Source organism: Antedon bifida, chromosome 1 (genome assembly GCF_963402885.1).
Source record: "Antedon bifida chromosome 1, ecAntBifi1.1, whole genome shotgun sequence".
Lineage (NCBI taxonomy): Eukaryota > Metazoa > Echinodermata > Crinoidea > Comatulida > Antedonidae > Antedon > Antedon bifida.
In genome coordinates this window covers 9536009-9560577 of record NC_136226.1, presented here as the reverse complement: position 1 = coordinate 9560577, position 24569 = coordinate 9536009, and the positions used below count along the sequence as shown (strand labels likewise).

The 24569-nt window shown below is 30.3% G+C and overlaps 1 protein-coding gene across 3 annotated transcripts in view; it reads left to right on the top strand.

The window, feature by feature from the left end:
- LOC144841060 (uncharacterized) overlaps positions 1 to 24158 on the top strand; it is a 36785-nt gene extending 12627 nt beyond the window's left edge. The window contains exons 1-3 of one of the 3 annotated variants that reach the window (XM_078697254.1): positions 4151 to 4412; positions 14795 to 15514; positions 21962 to 24157. In XM_078697254.1, the coding sequence (XP_078553380.1) occupies positions 4319 to 4412; positions 14795 to 15514; positions 21962 to 22698 (1551 nt within the window). In that variant the 5' untranslated portion in view covers positions 4151 to 4318 and the 3' untranslated portion in view covers positions 22699 to 24157. Of the gene's footprint in view, positions 1 to 4150; positions 4413 to 13367; positions 13751 to 14794; positions 15515 to 21961 lie in introns of those variants that run through there. The other 2 variants (XM_078697239.1, XM_078697247.1) reach the window with 2 other exon arrangements.
- Positions 24159 to 24569: the final 411 nt, after the last annotated feature.

Sequence of the window (24569 nt, the reverse complement as noted above, 5' to 3'; positions counted from 1 at the left end):
TAACTCTACCATGTCCTACAGTGTGGTTCAAAATAGAATACCATGGAAGTATACCTCCATGATAATACAAACAAAAATTGAAGAACAATGAGTTTAAAACTAAAATAGCAACAGGTTTTGACGTTTTTGTATTTCATAATTGATTTTAATAGTAGATTTATTCGTACCCTTAAGAGAAAGTGTTACAAGGTTGCTCTATTTACCATCTCTTGTTACTTATATTAGGTTTCAACATAGAAGATTTTATTGAAAAACTAAAAAAAAAAATTGATGACATTTACTGTTAAAGAATGCCAATTATGGATAATTATGTATCACAATGGTACAGTTTTTTGTTCCAAGAAGCCTGGAGTCATATGTAGCAATAAACTCCATGGCCATAGACAGCTGACATTACTTAATTTTTCAGTAGGCCTACAGTACAGCTGATTTCTTCCAATTACTTATTATTCATATACCATTCATCTTAACAAAAACTTAATTGTTACACATTGACTCAACAAGTCTTTTCGGTAGAGTCACCCCATGTTTAAGTAAGCTCACAGATTAGGAATGATCCCATCCCCCTAGGCTATCTCATGTATTCATGACATCTGGAGAGTACTCACTCATGCGTAACTAATCCAAGCCTGATTGGGCAGATGGAGATCAATGGAAACAGGCTAGTCAGTCATTTGACATTTACACGGCTACTGGTCTACGTGTGCATTTATTTATGAGAGCAGATAAATGTATATCTTGTGATTATTAATGTTCTGTGTATTTTTTTTCTGAATAATTTTTTCATCTGAAGAAGAGACTTGGTCATTTGTTTGAGTAGGATTGGATTAATGTAAACCATCCAGTTTGATATGGTTTGATAAATGCATTCCTTCACTGTTGAAGCATGGATTCAATCGTCAGAGGTTTACTTTGATAATCTTGACTAACTTGCCTGAAGATTAGGATTTGGAACATATTTTTTAAATAGTAACTTTTATCTTGTATCCGGTTTTTACAGAAAATGTGTATTAATAAAAGGTGATTCCCATGATAATTTTAAATACTAATTTTAAATAATTGCATATACTTTTGAATAGAATTCTATTGTGGACGAGCAACAACAATAGCCATACTACCAAAAGGTAACCTTCTCAATTTAAAAACTATTATCTCTGTGTAAGTTCATTATTATATTCTCAACTGATTTTTAAAAGCCCATGAGAGGTGACTGTATTTTCTCATGCTCTTTGATGTTTAATACGCATCAGCGATAGACGGTAATTGAAAGAGCCGCCTGCTTGTTCATGCTTTTGAAGATTTCTGTAGCATCCCGCTCATTAACTATTGTCCTTCAACTTCATCTGATGGTATCACAAAAATCGTGTCCAAAACTTTACAAACCAAGTGAGATGATGACCAGTTACACGGCTTTGTTCCGATGATTTTTGAACATGGAATAACTATAGAGTGGTTTATTTAATGGATATATTTTGAAAGTTCACTGTGTTTCTTGAATATGGAACATGAAATGATAGTATTTTGAGAATTGTTTGATGTTGAAGACATTTGGAATGTGTTTAATGAACCACTGTACAAGTCAAATCACAACAATGTTGAAATTTTGTGGTAAGTACAAATACAGTTTCAATATTACTGTTGTCATACATTTTTATTTACAAAATTGTATGAATATTTTCTGTCAATCTGAAGATATACTAAATCAATTTACTGTATGTCGTATATTATCTAAATGGTGATGTATATTATTTAGGTGATTTTTAAAATAAGAAATTCTATGTTATTTCATTTTCATCAATTATATTGAGACATTTTTTACTTTGATTGGATGCAGTAACGATATCTGAAAAGCTAGTTTTTAAACTACTCTATTCATTATTTTTATTTATTATTAATTATTTATTATTAATTAAGTATCTATTTGACCACTACACCTATTACAGTGGCACACTCCAAGAAATGGAGGTAGATCCAAGAAGCATAATAAAAAACATAAATATAAAAGACTTGATTGATACCCACAGCATTGTCTTCTTTTCATTAATTTTGCCTTTTGATTAATTATATAAAATTAATTTTTATAGTAAGTCTAAACCTGTTTACACATGATAAAAAGGGTGTCTCCAATATAACACATTATAAGTACAAATTATCACCATTATTAATAACAAATCAATATAGTAATTGATATTCATGGTTAATACTATTAAATTGTCCAGTTATATATTTCTATGAAATTCTATAATCTCAATACTGCCCTCAATATTAGTTTGATCAAGGTTATCTCCAGGTAAGTTTTTAAGGTAGTGTCATACATCTACCTGGTGATGATCATTGACTGATCTGGTGAAAGGACTGTATTATCTGAAAAACAAAAGAAGTTTAGATGGAGCATAAAATCAATTAAAATGAGATATGTAAACAAATAATTCTCATAGTACTGTAGGAATGTGGCCTTGATTTTGTAATTATAATAGATACATTTTTTAAATGTTGCCATTAATATTTAGAGGAAGTGGACACCTTTAGGACCCAACAAAGTGTCCCTTTATTTATTTTATTTATCCCTCAATACAGGTTGGCCCAAAGATTAGTTTCTACTACTATTATTTGATTTACAAAGTATACTTTATACAATGCAAGGTTTATTATACTTAAAATATAAAAAGATTCCTATTTGACGATTTCTTCATCAACAATTATTTTGATATATTTTCACAAATTGAATTTTGAACTTTTGCTTACAAATTGAATCCTTATGGAATAAAATGATACCATATAAGCAGAGTTTCAGCTACAGAATTGGTTTATTATACTTAAAATATAAAAAGATTCCTATTTGACAATTTCTTCATGAACAACTTTTATTATTATTTTGATATATTTTCACAAATTGAATTTTGAACTTGCAATTTGAACTTTTGCTTACAAATTGAATCCTTATGGAATAAAATGATACCATATAAGCAGAGTTTCAGCTACAGAATCGGTTTGTTATACTTAATATATAATTTATAAAAGACTCCTATTTGACGATTTCTTCATGAACAACTTTTATTATTATTTTGATATATTTTCACAAATTGAATTTTGAACTTGCAGTTTTGAACTTTTGCTTACAAATTGAATCCTTATGGAATAAAATGATACCATAAGCAAAGTTTCAGCTTCAGAATCACATAAATCAACAACAGAAAAAAATGGAAAGTGCCAAAGAAATGCCAAAACTTGCTTGATGAAACATATGCTTTCTAAAAACTATAAATCATACTGTCTCTTGTAAAAAGAAAAGATCATTGTAAGGTCAACCATGTTTACAATTAGCAATGATGAGAATGACAATTTGTTCACTTAAAAATTTGTTTTATTTGTCTTGTGTTAAGTTTAAAGGATTTAATCATGTAGGATTAAGGGCTTTAGTTGATTAGCGAGAGATTAAGTTGTTTGTTACATACAGTTTGAATTTTTCCTTGTTAAAATGATCCCATTAGCGCTCAAATTAACTCATTGATTTCCCATCATATCAATTTTAACTTCTCCCTTTTGTTTATTTCTTGTTACATTTTCTAAAAGCTGAAGGATAATTAACATATTTATGGGGATTAGTAAGCATGGCCGCTGAATTAACAAGATGACCAAATTTGAAGAAAAAAAATCAATAAGGAGACATTTAAGAAGTTTGTTCAAAATAGACAGATTAAGATTCAATAACTGAAATTGTAGGAGTGTTTGTTTATGATATTTGTGTTTATTTCATATCTATATTTAGATATATTACATTATTTAACATTCCTCTGGTGCAAATAAGCTTTGTCTTCAATATGTTATTCACAAATTGGCTAAACCTCTGTCAATCAAATTTATAAAGTTTATTGAAAATGTTAATTTTAAACTGAAACATGCCAAATGGTTGGTTTACTCTATTCAATAATAAATACTTTGTGTAACATAAAATTCCATAATTATTCCATACACTAGGGTTAAAATTGTATACATGCCACCTTCAGGTTTTTACACTGTTGTTATTTTAATACCTGCTCATCTTCTTATATTATGCTCTATGAATCCTTTTGTTACAATGATCTTTGTTGAGTTTTGCCTTTAGAATTACTTCTAAACATAATATTCCCTTGCTTCAGTGATTTTCTTTTTGTTCAAAACTAAAAACAGTTTGAAGTGAATTAGTACCATTCAAGGTACCTGATAAGTCCATCATTGAAACATATTTCAGGAAAAATCTCCGACATTGTGGCTAAGTTTATAAACCAAAAGCAAGTCAGTGAGAGTTTTAATTTCTCAAGATTTATTATTTGACATAATGTTGAAATCTGGGCAATGTGAGTGGCCATTGTGTTCTTGTTGTTATGTGGACCACGTTTCACAAATGCTTGCCGTTGAGAAGACTAAAAAAGGTATAGTTCAATGTTGTTTGAAGCATCATAGAAGTTTTTTTATATAATTAGATTACCCTACTATTTAATCATGAAAGTTTAAATATTTATTATTTATATATGCCTATGAATGCAATATAGATCAGTTTTAGGTTGAATTGAAAGGTGAAGCCATGTAGACTAGGATTTGTCATGCATTTTATTTCTTTTTACATTGTTTATTATTTCTCCAGTGGGCTTTTTGATTTTAGTTGTTCATAACTTTGTAGTGTATATGAAATTTGTGTAAAAAAAAGAACTTTGTGCTAGCTTTATATGGTTTTCCCTTGAACAACCATATGTACCCTTATATTTTATTGTATTGACTCAATAATAACTCTTCTGTTTATAACCATAAGTTATTAATTTTTATGGCGTTTTGTTCTACTGAGACTAAGCAAATAAAATATTGTTAAGAATTTTGAATAATGAAAGTTCACTTGAGGTTTCAGGTTTGTGTTTTTTCCTCGTGTAATGAGAGAGTAATTTATCATACCTTTATTTTTCAACTAGCCTACTTTAAACATTATTAACAATCATTTTAAAAACTTATCCAATTCCTCATGATGTTATTGTAATTTCAGAATATCTAAATTGAATGTGATTGATTTCTTTGGTGTGTGTTATAATTTCTTAACAGCTTGATCTAACTTAGTTTATTTATGTCACTGTATTATAGATGAGATTTATATCACGTAAATAGGTTAATTACCATTTCAGTACTATAAAAAATATGAGTGTAATTTGTTATAATTTTTTTTCTGCATAGACCTTCAGTTTCACCCGAAGCACAGCAAATTACTCCCTAAAAGTAAAACTTCCATTTGTTCCCAAACCTATTTCTTTCTCTATGGACTCTTTCACACAGATCAGGCTTACGACCGTGACGGTAATATTACCGCAATTTTACTAGGTCCTGAGGTGGTCTAACGGAAACCGCAATATTACCGTCTTACAGCTCTGTGTGAAAGGAGCTTCTGACTCCCTCCAAGCTGTATATTGACACATTTTTTAAATGGTTAGTAACTATCACAGTGAACTGTACAAGTCTAGCCATGTCATTGAAATAGAAAAATTGTATGATTTAATACAGTAGATAACTATAGGTACCATCTCTAGGTTCATACGGAACTAGTTCAAAACTATTGTATCACCAAAGCTATATACAATATATGTTGTTTTGAAGAGTGAAACTTTTTGTGTAATAAAACCCAAACTATTGTGATTGAATGACATGTTGGTAATAAATTTTACTTGGTTAAAAAAAAGAATCACAACTAAAAAAACATAAGTCATTTTTCTTTCAAGTTATGTCTAAAATGAAAAGAAAAATCACCATCGTTTGATTCATGTGTGGTTTCAAATTTAATCTGTATACCGTAAATAAGAAAATATAGAAAAATATTCGTAGGCCTACTGTATATATGCAATCCGTGTTCTTCCAACTTAGAAATAAATTTCAGACAATTAAAGAAATGAGGTACCACATCCTATGCATACTGATATATGAAATTTAAATACAAATATATCAATGTATTGAATTTTATCAATACAATTGACAAAACATTTTAATTTAATGGCCAGTTGTGGCCTACCGTACCAGACAAGTGTTTAATCTTCCTACACTATTTTTAATTATATTATTCCAGTAAATCTTGCTTGTATGGTATAGTAAACAAGCACTTGCATTTAGATCCATACTAATGTACTTTCACTACTATTTTCCTCTCTTTATACACCTTTTCCTTCACATTCAAACAAATGAGGTCCTAAAGAAAGCCAACTTTCTCATAACATCATTCGTTCTCTTTTTGTGATGACCCACGGGTTATAAAATAATAAATACTGTAGAAACGGTACCTATTACCTACTGTTCTGTAGAATATTGTTGCAATATCTGTGAATTTTAACCATTAAAGTACATCATAATGATGATTAAGATCTGTTCAGCTATATCCGGAGCATAACATTATTCATGCTTTTGTGTTCATCTTATTTAATGATCTTATGTCAACTATATAAAGTACAGAAAATGTTAAATATTGAATGTATTTATCACACCACCATAGTAATGTCTTAAAGGTTACAAATAAACCTACTTACACTTAATAATATTTATTGTTCACTCTTAATGGAAATGTCTTTTCATAGGCGGCTTTCTTTTGAAGTTTGCAAATTGATTTTGAGCAGTTTTGAATGTTATCCATTTAAATTTGATTCTATCATTGTAATTTGAATGTATACATTTATATCGAAAGTTATTTTATTTCCAAAAACATTGTTTGCCATTCAAATTCTTGATTGAAATAAAATTCTTTTTTTTCGTGTTTCAGAAAAATAATTGTTGAATTTCTTTTTTGAGACTTCATGAATGCAAAAATGAACTTTGACATATGACCTTTCTACTTTACACCTGCTGTCTTCAGTGAATAACATTTTTTTATACATTAAGATTTATCAATTTGTGTTGATGGATTATGAGATTTGGTTTTGAAAATATGACACATTACATTTTCTTGTTAGGGTACTTTTCTATAAAAAAAAAATTAAATAAGAAGAAAACTGGATTGTGTATGAAAGTAGACAGGATTTTAACATTTTGTTTAGTAGTTTGGTCACTATTTAGGATCATTTAAATATATATATATCTTTATTTAAAAGAATTTAAGGTGAATATAGATACATAAAAATAAAATACTAATTCAGTTTATTTTCAACTTTTGTGATACATTTAACCATTAAAAAAAGTAATTTTTCTGAATTGAAAATTAATATTGAAAAGTTTGTTTCAGAGGACCAGCCATAGAAAATGTTATTGCCAAAAACAACATTAAAAGACTTCAGACCACCAAGAAGTAGGCCTAAGTGCAAATCAGTACTGCATACTTACAAATTTATTGTATGACAAATTGGTGTAATGCAAAATCATATGTACATAGTCAGAACTTTAACTTTGAAAAATAATTCAAATTGCTGTAATTTCTAAAGTAATGACTCTCATTAAGTTGTTGTTTGATTTTTACCGGCATACCAAAGATATAGTTGAGAGGTAATTGTTTTGGCAGTGTATGTATGTGGTATTTAACAACTGCAGTACACTTACATGTCAAAGAACTATTAATGTATTTTTGATCAAATATATGTTTTAGTAATTAAACAGATTCCAATACTAATTCACTAAAAAAACAACAATAATATTTTTAGAAATGTATGTGTTTAATTAGATATTAAAGATATATAAGTAAAATTGGTATAAAGATAAATTAAATACTTTTCAACATTATCTATTAAAAGAGATTGCAGAAAATAAAAATGACCATATAGTAGAACCCCTCTATTTTAGACACACCTTATTGAGGGGACACACAAAATGATCAAGGAGAAATATGAGTTTTAACACCATAGCTCATCCCTATCCAGGGGACACTTCCTTGGGTCCTAAAGGTGTTCCTTAATGGTTATAATGTACAGTGTTTGGATTTATATAGAAAATGTTCACTATACTTTATCAACTTATCAACTGGGCATGACATCAGTTTTATGTATCACATTTTCTGAAGGTCACTGAAGTTTGTACCCCCTCTTTGGATACGCCATAGCGCATATCATAATAAATTTTTATTTGAACCTTGTTGTACTATAAACAGAGAGTTTAAAGCATCATTTTAACCAGTCTGCAATAAATTGGAGGAGGTACTTCTATAAATTCAAGGTGACATTATAAAGTAAAGTAATTTCCTTGAAAGAACTGTACCATATAATTACATTTTTCAAGTTCACCTTTTGCAACATCTGGTAAAAAGATTTATGCATGCTAATAATTAGCAATTCTATTATTAATAATTCTTAGAAAATAGGTGTATATTATGTGTGTGTACAGTGTCATACAATTTATAGGTTCCCAGTGAATGTTCGATTGTATAATTAAAAACAACTCCATTTGTAATATATGTTTCATCCAAATTAAATAAATTGTTAATTACAAATTTGACAGATTTTACATGATTTATTTGAACTTCGAACTTCATTTGTGCCCACTGTCAATTAACAGGAAAGTGACCAGATGCTGTTTCTTTGAATGATTGATTGACATTAATACTTGGTAATTTGTACAGAAATCAGTACATGTAATACAATATTTTCAGTATTTAAAATTAATATTCAAAAGTAGAACAAGTTAAATACAGTACTTTTTTTATTATTGAGCGTGTTGGTGTGGACGTGTGAGCATGTGAAAAATATTTCATTTGAGAGGGATAGATTGTGTAATGTTTTTAATGAATATTTGTTTCTGTTCTAAAATTGGCATATTTTGACTTTAATCTTAAAGCTCTGTCTACACTAAAACTAGTTTGACAAAAAAAGTGTGCTGTACCCAAATATGATAGTGATATTCCCAAATATGGTAGTGATATGACATCATCATGTCCAGATATGGGCACATCACTTTTTTTTGTTCACATAAAGTTTGATAGTGTAGACAGGGCTTAACATAAGTCATTATTTAACATTTGTTATCAAATAGAAATAATTTTGTAAAAAAAAATCAAATGGAATACTGTATGCCAATGCTATGGTACTAATGATCAATGTTTTAATACTTATACAGTACATGCTATTTCATGATCTTACTTATTCAGGATCCAGCCTACTTTTAGCTTTATACCTGGGTTCCCAAAAGACACAAGATGATGTTTTGGTAAATTGATAATGCACGTATTAGTGCTACATATTTCTGAGTTACATACACTAGATTCCAAACATATCACAAAGTAGTAGGTTTCTTTATTCCTTTCAATCTCTTTAAGATTGTTATCAACCAGTTTTTTTTTATTGATTCTTGGCCTTTTCTTTGTAGGTTCCATAAAAGGAGATATAAAATTGAAAGGTTAAAGTTTAGTCTGTTGGGGACGAAAATGGATTGTGCCTTTAAGGAATTTTGTTTTTGATATAAAACATTGATACACCATATTTTATTTTTGATATTAATACAAAAACTAGGTATTTTGTAAGGATTTAAATGTATTTTATATAATAATAAAGCAAAGTTTTACATTGTACATCATAAACTCAACCAATAAAATCTGATTTGATAATAATATTCTGTAGTTCTACATTATCGACATTTTACCAAGGTGAGCAGTTTGAGAAAATGACATACTCTATTCTACAATGCCTATGGCTTGAAATAGTCTAATAATCTATCAACATTGTATCATGTTGTCTTGGTTACAATATAGCTTTGTATGAACCCAGTCCTATTTTTAACCATACAGTAATCTCTATCTTTCAATATATTCTAATTAGAAAACAATTTTGAAGTTTTCTATTTAAAAAAAGATTTATAATGCTTTTATAATCCTTTGTGTAAAAAACATAATGTAGATATTATTCAATCATAGTATGTTATAATGTAACATGGATTATTTCTCCATGGTTATTGCTAATAAGTAATATTAGTTTGATAGTAAATAAAATACAGAATAGTTTGATGGTGAGTAATTTTTTTTTTTATTTATAGTAAATTTTTTCTTTATTATGTATTTAATAGAATTTAATAAAGCAGTACTTCTATGGTGGTCGTCTTAACATTCCTTTTCTTAGCATGTAGTATTTGATGTGCCTAATTACATGTTTAATATCTTGTGAGTAAGGCAATAAAAATCTTCATTCCTTGTCCTGATTTAAGTAGTTACTTGTCTTGAAACTAATTACAAGTTGCTATTGATTGAAATGAAGTATCAAATATCAGATTCAATATGATTTATTTGATGAATGAGGCTAGCATTCTGTCAGTGTGTGGTATTAAATCAGGAAGTTCAAATAGGAGCTAATGATTGCAAGTGATGCAAAACAAAGAGAATATCAAACTGAATATATGTAAATTTAATAACTACATATGACTTACCTTCCAATTCAGAGGTACAGTAGTATTAAAATAAAATTACAATTCACTGGATGAATTAGAATACCCAACATGAGAATTGGTGATTTGAAATTTAAGTCTGATTTAATTTTCAGGATTCAGTGTTAAATTTATTAAAATTAACACACAATTGCTTTTCTATAATTTATAGCATTTGTAATAAGACCCTTAACCCCAATAGTATTTAAAACAAAAGGTCATAAATATATATTTCTCAGGTGTTCTGCAAGACTTTTATAGCTTTTTTAGATATTAAATTGCATAAAGACTTTGACCCTTGAGTTTTGAACATTGTGGGGCTTTTTACAGCTTTTTCCTCCTGACAAACCAGCTTAACCCACTTCAAACTTTATGCAGACAAATTCGGTTGTCGGACGTGTCTTGATCAATAACCACTATTCAATATATGTACTGAACTTTATTATATCTCTTTTATATCAGAGGCACAGTCTCAAATAAAAAAAAATTAGACAGAAAAACAACAAAAATTATGATAATATTGTATTTTTTTAATTTGTTGAATTTAGAGAATTAAACTATAAGAAAATAAAAAATTGATAAAACAAAAAAAATTCCTGCAGTAGAAAAAGGCAGTTTTATAAAATCTTGATAGAATTCAATCAATCAATTGTTCCAATTTTTAGCGCCATTCCAACGATCATTGCTTGTGGCGCTTATTAACTGATCAATAGAATAATTCTTGGTTCATCTTCGGAGTCATCAATCATACTTCTTGAAAGATGAGCAGCATGTTGCTATTTTTTCTTATGCTCTGTCTACACTATCAAACTTTATTTGACAAAAAAATGTGATGTGCCCATATATAGACATCATGATGTGCCCATATATGGACATCATGATGTCATATCATCATCATATTGGGCATATCACTACCGTATTTGGGTACATCACACTTTTTTTTTCTAACTTGTTTGACACTGTAGACCAAGCTTTAGATGACATTAAAATGGAAAAAAGAAAATACCTGTTAAGGGTATTTTAAACAAACACATTGTATTGTTGCTTCTCTATTATCTCACAATTGCTGGGAAAGAAAGTTAGACACTATCCCACATAACAAGTGCTGAGTGTTAATAATTTATCAATACAAACAAATTATAGTCTAAAGAGAATTGTGCTAATATCGGCTTATTAAAGGTATTGTGTATTGTTTTCATTGTTAATTTTGCTGTTTTAATCAAAAATGTCTCGACCGTAAATATAAAAGATACTTATGTACCGTTGATTGATTTCAAAAGATAGAATCATAAAAGACGCCAGTCTGATGGAGCTGCTTTTCCTTGCATTGATGGAATTACATTCTGAATTATATTGATTAGGAAACATTAATTAATGTAATAAATGTTAAGATTTACTGACAGACTTCATATTGAATCATAAATTGTTAAATAATAAAGTTACAAATAACGTAATGCCTGATGACTATTTTATTGCCTAGAAATGCTCTTAAAATATGACAATCTCATTAAATGTCATTTTTAATTTCATATCACCAATAAATACCTGATATAACATTGTATTTACATAGCTGACAGGTGTACCTAAAAGTGATTCATTAGGTTTATTGTTCCCTTTGGTTGAATAAACTGTTGAACATTAGTCCAGGTTTATACAATGACGTAGGTCTGATGATGTCATAAATTTAAGTTCAAATTGAGTGTATACTGTAAAAATGTATTCCTAGTTGAGTTTGTTCCTAAGAATGCAGGAGGTGCGTGTTTCCTGGTGGTTTAATTGCTGTGGTATGCCTTCACTGTGGCTTACCTGGTGATTTATAAACATCACATACTAAGCTCCTAGATTAGTTACTACCATACACTCAACCAAATTGAGCACTTGTTGAAATTGCCCTTGATCTTCAAACTTTTGTAAAGCTGAGTCAATAGGGTTGCAATACTTTGGAAATAGCAGTGTAGCCTAGTTCGTAAGTAGACTGCTTGGTAGATTGTTACTGAACTTGGATGAGCTGAGATAAGAAAATCATCATGCAGCTGATAATGAACACATTTACATAAGATCCACCTGTATACATAGTGATTTATTTGTCAAATCTGTGTATTGTAATTGCACTAATATATTGATTTCAAGATTACTAAAGGAAATTTCTACAGACTATTTTCTCTTTTTTTGGAACGCGGTCGCATGTTACATCATTTGTTTTTATTTCAAGTGATCTTTCTAACGATCTTGTCTACAGTTTTAACAAATTAGAAGAGATGGAGTTTACAGAAGAGTAGTATACAGGAAGTCACTGCAGATGGTTTTCTTTTAACTTGAGGAACCTTCATCATATCAGATAATACTATTCTTATCATTTATAATTAATCACTTGTTACATACGTAATGATAAATGACCAGTTCAATATTGGTACTTTATTTGATTTTTTTCTCATCAATTAGTCTTTAACAAGGGCTCATAAATTGACCAATCATATGCTAGATTAGATAATCGTAGACTGAGTGGATGTTGAAGCTATGGTAATTTTTACTTGCTTGATTAAACCTTCTCAATTAATGCACATGTTGGTTGCTCCAGTCATCAGATGATTGCCGAGTTACAAAGCTAGGACTTCTATTCATTCCCACGAGCTTGCATACACGCACAGCATCTGTTCAGTTGAAAAGTTTATCACTACCAGAGATGCAATACCAACCCTTTATATTACATTTGATGGATTACCTCGTTGAAATATGACTATTCAATTTTTTCTCCCTACTCCGATAAAAAGCCATCCAGACTACAGCTGAACTTTTGCTGAACGTTATAGATGTTGGTGGTTTTACATTTGCGTGCTTACCAGTTGCAATGTTTTGCTAAAGTTCAGAACTTAAATTTGATCTACTTTCATTTTAAGTAGAGGGAAATAAAGCAAGGATTTTAAAGCTTCTTTGGCGTTCTCTATCAAGTTATTTGCTCTTTTGATTAATTCAAGTTCATTGTTTTGTCAAAGGTTTTTCATGAAATATTGTGTAAAATTTTACAAATCTTTCTTCATCGACTTTGAAGCAATTCTGACCGAATTATCAAAATTCCAGACAACAACAAACAGTGAAATTCTTCAACAAGTTTTGTCAGCCCAAAAAGGCTGTATGCCTATGCGTTTGTGACTCAAAACTGTATCTTGTAACCATTATTTATGGGACACACAGGGATGAATTTTCATAATGGAACGAAGATTTACATGTTTTGAACTGTACCATAAGCTTCGTACATATGCATGTTCAAATCGAGAATTGTTTGAGTTACAAGCCATCATGTTAAAGTTTGTTGTTTACAAGGACAGAAATCACACTGATCTGAACAATAATGGTAATGCTCCGGTGGTAGAAAAAGATGGAATTTTAGTCGGCAATAGTGATTTAGTAGACTCAGGTTTGTTGTATATTTCAAACATTATAGGCAGTTTTATTCATTCTTATTTCAATAGTAAATGATTCATGCAAAAATGAATTGTTTTTTTTTTATTATTATTATATGCACATCCAATAAATGTAATATTTTAGCATTGTATGATTTTACTAGGCTAGTTGAGTGCCATATGTACATAATATTTTGATGTCTTTGTAAAAATTAGGTGTCTTGAATGAATTTAATTGATAGATATTATATATAATATAGTACTGAACCTTGAACATAATAAATGTAAACTTTACAGGAATGTACCACAGAAATGGTAAAATAATTAGGTCAATCATTATGTGCTGTAGGCCTATAATTTTGGTATTTTTTTTTTTAAATCTGCATTTTTCTTGTATTTTTGTTACATGAAGCCCTCCGTCTCATTTTAACGCCCACTACACCTCTTTAATTATGTTGTTATTGTAACACCTTAGATTGTAAGAGGTAGAATACATACCTCTTAACTTTTAGTTTGGAGTAGTTACTGTACTATCCAACTCTGTATGTGGGAGTATGCAAGGTCATTGACCTATGAAAGCTGGAATATTCGCCCTCCTAAAAACTTTTCAATTTAAATGTTTTCAATACAGACAAAAGTAGTAAAGTTTGGTTCAAACCAAAATACATCTTGTAACTACAAGTTTTGTTGTTATATCCTATATTTATTCAAGTTTTCAGAGAATAGAGAACCTATTATTATATATGGTCAAAAATATTTCTACTACTATTTTTTCATATGTTTTATAAAATTGAATGTTTGTGTTTTATAATAATGATATTTTTTGTAATAACAGTTGTACAGTTGTATATGACATGATAAATGAGAGACTGATCTGATCTGGCTTTTATGTCTGAAAGAAAAAGAATAATATAGCACATTGATCTGTATTACCTTGCATTCATATTTCATTTTGCATGTCATGCCCCTGTTGAAAACTTGACATTCTGAAAATTTATGTAGATATACGAGTAGTAAATCTATTCAATCAGTAACTTATTTGAAATTATTTTTTTCAGAGTCGTTTCAAATGAACAAGTATAAAGATGGTCCTAAGAAGACTGTCAGAATTATGACCAATGGCTACATAACACCGACAGGTCGTCATCAAGGAGATTCAAGTTACGGCAGCGCATCTCCAACGTACAGCTCTCCAGCGAGCAGCACGCAAAGAGTGTCTCCTACAATCGATCTTGATCCTGATAGAGGAACTCCGACCTCACAGACCAGTCATAAAAGTTCCAAATCAGATTCACAAAGACCTCCTTCACGGTCTTCTGGTGAAGTTACTGTCCATAAGAGTGCCTTGAAAAAGAGAACCAAAAATCTGAAACCTTTGTTTGATTTGCTTTCAGACGATTTAATAATCAAAATATTATCTTATTTATCAAGTAGACAGTTATGTAGAACTGCTGGAGTTTGTCGTAGATTTTATAAATTATCCTGGCAACCAGTTTTGTGGACGAACATTAGAATAACTGGTGAGAACACGGACATTGACAGAGCAATGAAAGTTCTTACCAGACGGTTATGTCAGGAGACACCGTATGTATGTCTTTCAGTACAAAAGCTTGTGTTAAGTGGATGTGAACTTTTAAGTGAAAAGGGACTTACTTTAATCGCTCAAAGATATCCAGAATTACAGCACTTAGAATTATCTGGCTGCATAAATTTAACAAATCAAGCTCTTTTTGAAATTGTCTCCAAGTGTATTCAATTGGATTATCTTGACATATCAGGTACGTATTTTTCTTTTTACTTTGTATTACAATACACAGAAAGTGTGTACTGTACTGTAAGAGATTTCAATTTGTTCCTGGATCTAGAATCCAAAACTGTGACGAGGAATCAAACATACAACTCAATGTCCCTGTATGCCCACAATAAATTAACATGACGGTACTAGTTCCTGCAGTAGGTCGTCTCAAATCAAAAACTTCCTATTGAACCATTTTACTATTGGAGAAGGTTATCATTACAATTTACCAATTTAAGAATTCATTGTAAATGTATTTTTAACTTTATTTATAATATGGTATCACAAAATGATAGAATATGGATGTATATTGTCCATATACTACTGTATCATATTTCTTAACATATTGCAAGCAGTAATTAGTATTAGCATTACAGATATCGATTGTCTTATTTTACATCTTCACGTTTTGCAAGAAGTAGTACTTTCATTTTCTCATATTAATAAAATGAAATATAATCAATTTTGTATGTTGATAGAATACAATGTTTAACATGATTTCAAGGTAATACATGCTATGAACCCCATTTGCCAGACCAAATCGTTTGTAACAAATTGTCTGTATTAGTTACACTCACTTTCTTCTTGTGGAGTTAATGAATTCAATTCTGACAAGTTAAATCAATTAGCTCAATACTCCATGGACCTCCCAGCTACTCTGTAACAACATTGGGTCTGTTTCTGCTGAAAAAATCAAAATAATCGATTTTTTCCAGTCACCGCAAACCACAAAAATAATCGCGTTGCAATTGAAAATTGCTACGACTTTAACCGGTTATTCAGGTAATCGGTTTTTAAAATCACGTCATCATTCCCCCCACAGCGCATTCAAGTTATGAAAGGCCGATGAGAGTTGGTTTGTTTACATCCTATCGCTGCGTTAAACTCTCACATGTAGGATTAAAAATTACTCTTACGTAAAGCTATATTATTTGTAAAACATCTAGGCCTACTACCGTACCACATACAACAGAATAATGATGTTATATTAATAAAGACACGTCGGCGAGAAAAGTTCGTTTCGCCGTTCGTTGGTTCTACCTTCGGCCTGCTAGGCCTACTATAGGCTATATATTTCTACCGAAACAGACAACAGGCCTACAAAAGGACATGTAAAACATCGTTAGCCTGGACTGGTGGGATGTAAGGGTGTACTTGTAACACAAAATCCTGGAGTCTCTCGGTATAATTCTCCCCCACAAAATAATAAAAATCAAATGTTTAACATTTGATTGTTATTCGGTCTACATCGCGATCGTTGTTTTGCTGATCGTCGTCCTCGATATCGCGCAAATAAACAGCATGCTTTGTGACGTGAATGCCATACTCTAGAGGTCAAAGTGGGGTCAATAATCGCTATTTGTGTTGCAGCTCAAAACTGCTCCGCAATAATCGGTTAAAACAAGAAATAATCGATTAAAACACGCAATGGATTGAGTGTTTTTAATCGGTTATTTTTAATCGGTTATTTTATTTTGCGCCGTTTCTGCTGCCCAAAAATAATCGATTAAAAAAATAAACGGTTAATAATCGATTATTTCTGCTCAGCAGAAACAGGCCCATTGTCAGATGTGTTATTAAATATTCTATGCATAACAACAAACAAATCAACTTAGGAATGTGGTTTATTAACTTTTCTTGAGACGTTGCTGTCATATTTTTCGGTTATAATATTTTAGGATAATTATTTAATAATTTGATACCTACCTATTTGTTAGACTTTATAGTTATACTCGTTTTCAAACTTTTTGTTAATTGATAATCAAAATTACCATATTGATCTATTCATCTGAAAAGACATTTAGTTTATGTGAAAATCATTTTAAATAATGGAATTTAATTTTCATTATTATAATTTAATTGTGTGTGTCGGTCCAAATTGGTTAATTTTTCTTTCTCTGTTCCTCTGTTCTGTTGACCTTTCCCACCATGGTCAAGTTTTCTTTTTTTATGGCACAACCTAATAGATGTCCTTTAGCCCTAATTAGGAGCTATTGGCCATTAAATGGCAATACCTCATCATAAACCTTTCCTCGACCTTATTGCTAGTGGTACCTTCATCACTGGCACCACATGCACAACTTCTAAGCCATCTTGCCGACTTGATGAAAGTTTTATCATAAAGTCCGATCTTGAGCTTGATTGTAGAACAATTCTGACCAAATGTTTGTTTAGGAGTGTCAACCAGGAAAGCATTTTTTGCAGATTCGTCACCAGTGGATGTTGATGATTGAGAAGCCTGACAAACATTTCTTAGTTTAGATCCTGATTAGTTGGAAAAAGTTATTGTTTGGTTTGATGGGGTTGTTGTGCGGTTGAAAGATGGCCTAATTATTTTTAATGTGGAAGATTAATTGAGGAAGTTTCTGTGGTGGTAGATTGGTACACAAGTTGTTGATGATTATAACTTAATTATGTTTTGTTTCAATCTGTTGTTAAGTTGCTTCAAAATTCGTAATAGATGACTCATCTTTAGCCAAGTTATATTATTGGAGGAAAACAGATCCATTCAGCTATATTATAGTAAAACACTTTTTTTAAAGAGTGTTGTGCTTGTTCCCCAGATTCGTCTGAGCCATGCAACTTATCACATAGGCTGATTCAATTTTGCAAATTGTAATGCAAAAAAAGATAGACACACACAGTTCGACACCTAAAATTTGCCATTTTTAGGCCCTGAGCCCGAAATCCTGGATATAATTCAACATTTATTAGTTTCTATCAATGGTATAACAATACAATAAAAAAGAATGATAATTTATAATGAGAAAATACAAAAAATACCATTAATAGAGGATCTTGCAAGAAGAGAATACTTGTCACTGCACACTGTAGTGTGCTCCACTCTTTCTCTTAGTTACTCTCTGAGCAGATACTCATTTACACAGTATCAATTTTAAATGTTTCACACAATTATTTGCACTAAAAAAAATCATCTTTATAATATGTGCAAAGTTATGCAAGCATGCGACACTGTTGACATTTCTAGTTGAGTCGTGCTTTGACATGGGTAAGTTTGTGTTCACAGTCTGTAAAAAATGGGTCAAATTCATGTATTCTGGCTATTTTGATTTCAAACTGCAGGTAGAGAACTTAAATTGGTTCCAAATTGAAAGAATTTCGGATGTAAATTGGTTTTTTGCCCAGGGCTTGTTATTGATATGAAGAACCTCAATTTAGCTGTATTTACAGTATTTTACAATGTTACAAAATACTTTTTGACACCCTAGAATGATGGTTATAGATAGGAATGGAAAGTAGTATTACAGTATGATTAAATTTAATAAATTTCTCTGTAAATTAAGACTGAAATTTCATTCATGTTTATACTTTTAAATTAATATAAATTGTGGAATTAAAAGGTTATTTAAAGATATATTGTCCTGAAAAAAAATATTTAAAAAAAAAAAAACTGTCTTAATAGTTATTCACTTTGTTGACCAAAAATTGGATCTGCAAAAAAATTGTAATTTAAGCAAAAAATAGATAATGAGTTTTAGGTTAGACTTAACTTTAATTATTTTTTCGTTTAACGTTTCGTTTGAACGTTTAAAACTGCAAAATGGTCTATTCAAAATCTGATTTAGAGGACAATTCAACTTAAACAAAAGCTTAATTTTATTTACCAATTTCCATTCTTCAAAATGAATTAAATATGTGTTTCCTAGGCAGATTATGGAAATAAATTATTAAACTAATAGGCCACCACATCATATCCTTTACATTATATTTTATTATTAAATTCAACAACATTAAATGTTTTAATTTAGTCAGAAACAGACCCTTAGTTTAGTATTAAATACATAATGTGAGATTTATCATTGCCATATTTATTTTTTTTCCAAACCTAGTTATAAATGAATTACAGCATTAAGCGTTCAGGACGAGACCCTTGAGGGGCTCTTGTAACCAAAACTATGCAAGGTATGATCTCAAAGACCAATAGGGTGGAATAGACGGTTCTTAGCTGTGGCTACAACAAAGTGACCAACTAACAAAGAAACATTGCATATGAGGAGGGTGAATGCCTTTAGTGATCGTTACCACCTGAAGTTTTTCTGCACGTTCAGTAAATAAAAATATTCAATAATAAGCTAAAATTAACTGAAGGCTGATGTTCAAGATATTAATAACAATTAATTACGAAGCTATAAGAATAATAAAAATGCTTTAAATATATGAAAATTAATTTCAATTTCTGCATAACATCTAAAACTTATCTTGAAAAAAATGATAATTGATTTATATTAATTATTACATTGTTGGAATTTTTTATTCATAAAGAAACATTAAAATCAGATGAAAAGATCCATTATCAATTCTGTTTGTACATTATAATATCAAAATATTTAATTTGTCGTATTCGGTGTACGATCTAGGCCGATATGCTGTAGGTAATATGTCCAATTGGGTAATCATAGGCATGCTGCGTGTGTATGAATTGATAGGTGATTGAGTGCACCTGGGCCTAGCTAAAACCGAAAGTAACAATATTTTGACAGGTTTGTGAAATGAGGCTTAAATGGTGCATTGATGGAAAAACAAGTTGCTGAACGAACTGTCAATTTATCAGTCAATCTTGTACACAATTAAAAAACTACAAGTAACTACAGTACAACAGTGATGTAGCTAATATGAGCAAAAAAAAAGCAAATAACCCAATTTTCTGACACCAGAATCAGAACAAATTACTGGTTAAATAGCTTTAATTATTAAACTGGGTGAACAAACTTTAAATCTACGTTATGCAGGATCAGCTGTAGTATCATATTTGATAGCATGCTTAACGTCTGCACTGTGGTTTATACAGTTTACATATATGTACTGTACATTGAAAGTACAGTACGCACAATGTCAGTCATCACACTGTCCGTTTGTACATGCTGTAAAATATTGGCTGCTGTCCAGGATATGGGTGTGCCGTTACCTTCCGTTAATATCACAAAACAGAGGACCCCCAACTTTTATGAATTTACAAATTCCAATGGGGTTTGTAAGGATATAGATACACCTTCTGATGAATAACGTACATACAAGCAAATATTCTAGTTTGATTGTTAGCAGGAACCTTCTTATGTCACTCAGTGAGACCCACTGTAACTGATATGCCCCAATTAGACTCTGTAGTAATAGAATCACCATCAAGAAACAATGTAATTGTACAAAAGGCATTGTAGTGGTGACACAGTTTTGTTGTTGTCTGTATCGGTATAGATTAGATTCTTGACATCTAGCATAAAGGATATAGAAATATTGACATACTGTTGCTTTGGTATTGTTGGCACGATAACAAGACAGCTACAGAAAAAAGAATATCTAACAGTGAATTAGGTCTAATATAGGCCTATACTCAATTTTCAGTTTAAATGTGTGGATATTTCTTTTTTTATGAAAAAATCGAAAGTGTCTAAACAAAAAGAATAAAGGTTGAAACTATCTAGTGTCAAATAGATTTAGTAGACATTCTTTTCATTTTCAAAGTTCTGTATAAAAATTATTATGTAAATAAGATCGCAAGAAATCTATACATTTAGTATGTAGGTCTAGGTTAATCTACAAAACTAGATTTTAAAAACGTTCTATTGATAGTTCACTCATGACAACACAGTATATCATTATTACCCAATCCAATCCTGAATTTCTTTGGACAATACCTGGCACATATTAAATGGTCTTCATTTACAATAATGTAAACTTTGAAATGGAGGTTAATTGCTCAAATCCCTTTATTAACAGACTTTACTCAGACTAATAAAGTTTCTAATATGAGTCTTCGTTAGTACTACCATACAAAGCGCATCTTTCCAACAAAAGTTTAATAGCTATAAACAAATAAGTTCGCAATTATTTGATCTTTAAGTTCAAGTGTTTATATTTCACAAGGCAATGGTTTGTTAGTTTGTTCTGAAATGTCAGTAACCTGTACTTATATCTAGGTTGTTAATTCAACCTTATATAAATTGCCATAAGTGTTTGTACTTTTTTAGGATCATCATCAATTGAGATGAATATTCAATCAATTCAATTCAATAATCAGTTATTCTATTTTTTTTTAAATTCAATTTTGTATAATATGTACAGGTGATTGTTTTATCGCAAGATCAGACACTTTGTGACACCCTGGTTTAAACATTCGGGTATCCGTCCCTCTTTATATAGTCAAATTAAGGGCTGAATTAAGTATAATAATATAACCAATTCATTGACATTTAAAATTTCTCTACTAAAAAAAGTGTATGCCAAATAATACAGTACATGCAATATTGCAAAATATGCTATATTTAGCTGTTTTATGATGCCTTTTTGTTTTATTAAAATGTTCTCACGGAGTACAGTATCAAGGAATCAATGCTATCCTTGACATTTTAACTTCAATGTTATATTTCATAATGTTCTTTATATTAAACTTGACTTTTTTTTTGGTTCATAGGCTGTCCATTGATCACATGTTTCAGTGTATCCGACGAGTCGTCTGCGGAGTCATGTGAATTGCAAGGTCAAAGTTTACGATTACGACATCTAGATATGTCCAATTGTGCTGCCCTCGATGACAAAGGATTACGAACAGTCGCTCTGAACTGTCCTGGTCTGCAGAACCTTTATATCCGACGATGCCAACGCATCACGGACGAGGGCTTCCGAGAAATAGCCAACAGTTGTTCCGTTTTAAAAGAGATCTCCGTAATAGAATGCCGTAGAATCACAGACTACGGCATGAGGTCGTTATCTAAGTTAGGCGCATCACTTAAACATTTCAGCATCGCAAAATGTGACCGTATTACAGATTTAGGAATACATTCAATTGCGAAATACTGTAGTAAACTGCGTTACCTCAATGTGAGAGGTTGCGCACTTTTAACGGACAAAGCTATGGTTGATCTGGCACGTGGATGTGTACGATTACGATCGCTTGATATTGGTAAATGCTCGCAAGTAACTGATCAAGGCGTGACTGCGTTGGCTATCGGGTGTATGTATCTACGCAAGTTAAGCCTGAAAGGATGTATGTTGGTGAAAGACGAGGGCATTAATATGATGGCACAGTATTGCCAGGAACTACAACAACTGAATATACAAGAATGTCAGGTGTCTGTCGAGGCTTATAAGGCATTCAAGAAAACCTGTCGCAAATGTATCATTGAACACACAAACCCAGCTTTTTACTAATCTCCTCCAGAAATGTGACTGTTTAAAATAAACTATAACTGACATAATATAGATATTTATTCTCCTATTATAAACATTAGGAGGTGTCCAGTATGTGTAATGATGGTCGATCATTATGACCTTCTTAGCAGTATATTTTCCCATGTGAATGTGTATCTATGTTGGTTGATCATTATGACCTTCTTAGCAGTGTATTTTCGCCATGTGAATGTGTATCTATGTTGGTTGATCATTATGACCTTCTTAGCAGTGTATTTTCGCTATGTGAATGTGTATCTATGTTGGTTGATCATTATGACCTTCTTAGCAGTATATTTCCCCATGTGAATGTGTATCTATGATGGTTGATCATTATGACCTTCTTAGCAGTGTATTTTCCCCATGTGAATGTGTATCTATGTTTATAGTTTTCAGCATCTCAATGCTTTTATAAAATTTGTATAGAGTAATATGTGGACATTCCGAAAAAATTTATATGAGAGAATAATTCTGTTGCGACCATTTAATGCAGATAAATTTTCCAGATTTCTGATTCAGATTTCACTATTTTTGTCCTCAAAAAATATTTTTAGTGTATTCATGGTACATTATAAAGGTGTAACATTTTATTCCCAATATATGGATATAAATATATGGATATACAATATGGATATAATAGATTATGGATATGTAATATCCATATATGGAATAGAAAATAAAAAAAGCCATTGTCTGTCTTAATTTAAAATGAAATATTGTAGAATAAATTTAAGTATTTAATTCATGTTCAGGATATGTCAAATTTATAGGTTTTATAATTTTTATAATTTTTGTTTATGTAGATGTGTTTACACATACAGATCAATAATGTTGCTGTGTATGATAGAGTGCTTCCAATTATATATTATAAAGTATGTATAAAATTATACATATTATTATTTTCATTTATGTACAAATTTTGAAAAGGTGAAAACTGTATAGTGTACATAATAAGGAAATACTATTTACTTTCATGTTTATTGAATTTGAGTGATGCAATTTGCATCTATAGAGGGCAGTATACCATATTTTGAAATTATCAAAATTGAAAATAAGTAATTAATAGCAAACAACACTATCTTTAATTTGATAATGAACTTCATAATTTCATAGTGAAAATACCTAAATATATTAAATATAGACATTTATCAAACCATTATTTCTGCGCACAAAAATACTGGTGGGCAGTGTACTACTACTAGTGTCATATTATATAATAATATTAATAATGATACATACAGCTATTATATTACTGAATACCAGTATCATTACAATTCAGTAACTTAATTCAAAGATTTTTTTCTTAATATTTAAAAGTAAACAGGACTGTAATCTGAAAGCAGATTCACTTTTAATGGCGTATTACATTGTACAGGTGTTTAACATTGCTACAAATATTTAATAAAATACAAAGCATGCCTATCATATAGAATTGTTTGTTTAATTTAATTTGGTTCACACTTCAAATGGAACTTAACATTTAATAAAATATGAATATTCCTGATTTCATGAGTTTATTATAATGTCAAAATATCCTATATAAATGCACTTGAGTATGATTGGAAAACTTTTTCGCAAAAACTGTTTTCATCTTTATACCACAAGTAAAATGAATACATCATTTACTTGTATTGATCAAATCAACACCAAATCAATCATGACACCAAGTACCATTTTTTCATTCAACGTGATTTAATAAAGAACACTTTTTATATTATAATATATTTAAAGATGTATTGTCCCCACAAAACATGAAAAATGAAGATTAATGAAATCAGACTTTGAATAGGTTTAATTTGTAGCTTTAATAAAGTTAATAACTTCCGTAGAAAAACAACAACAAAAAATAATGT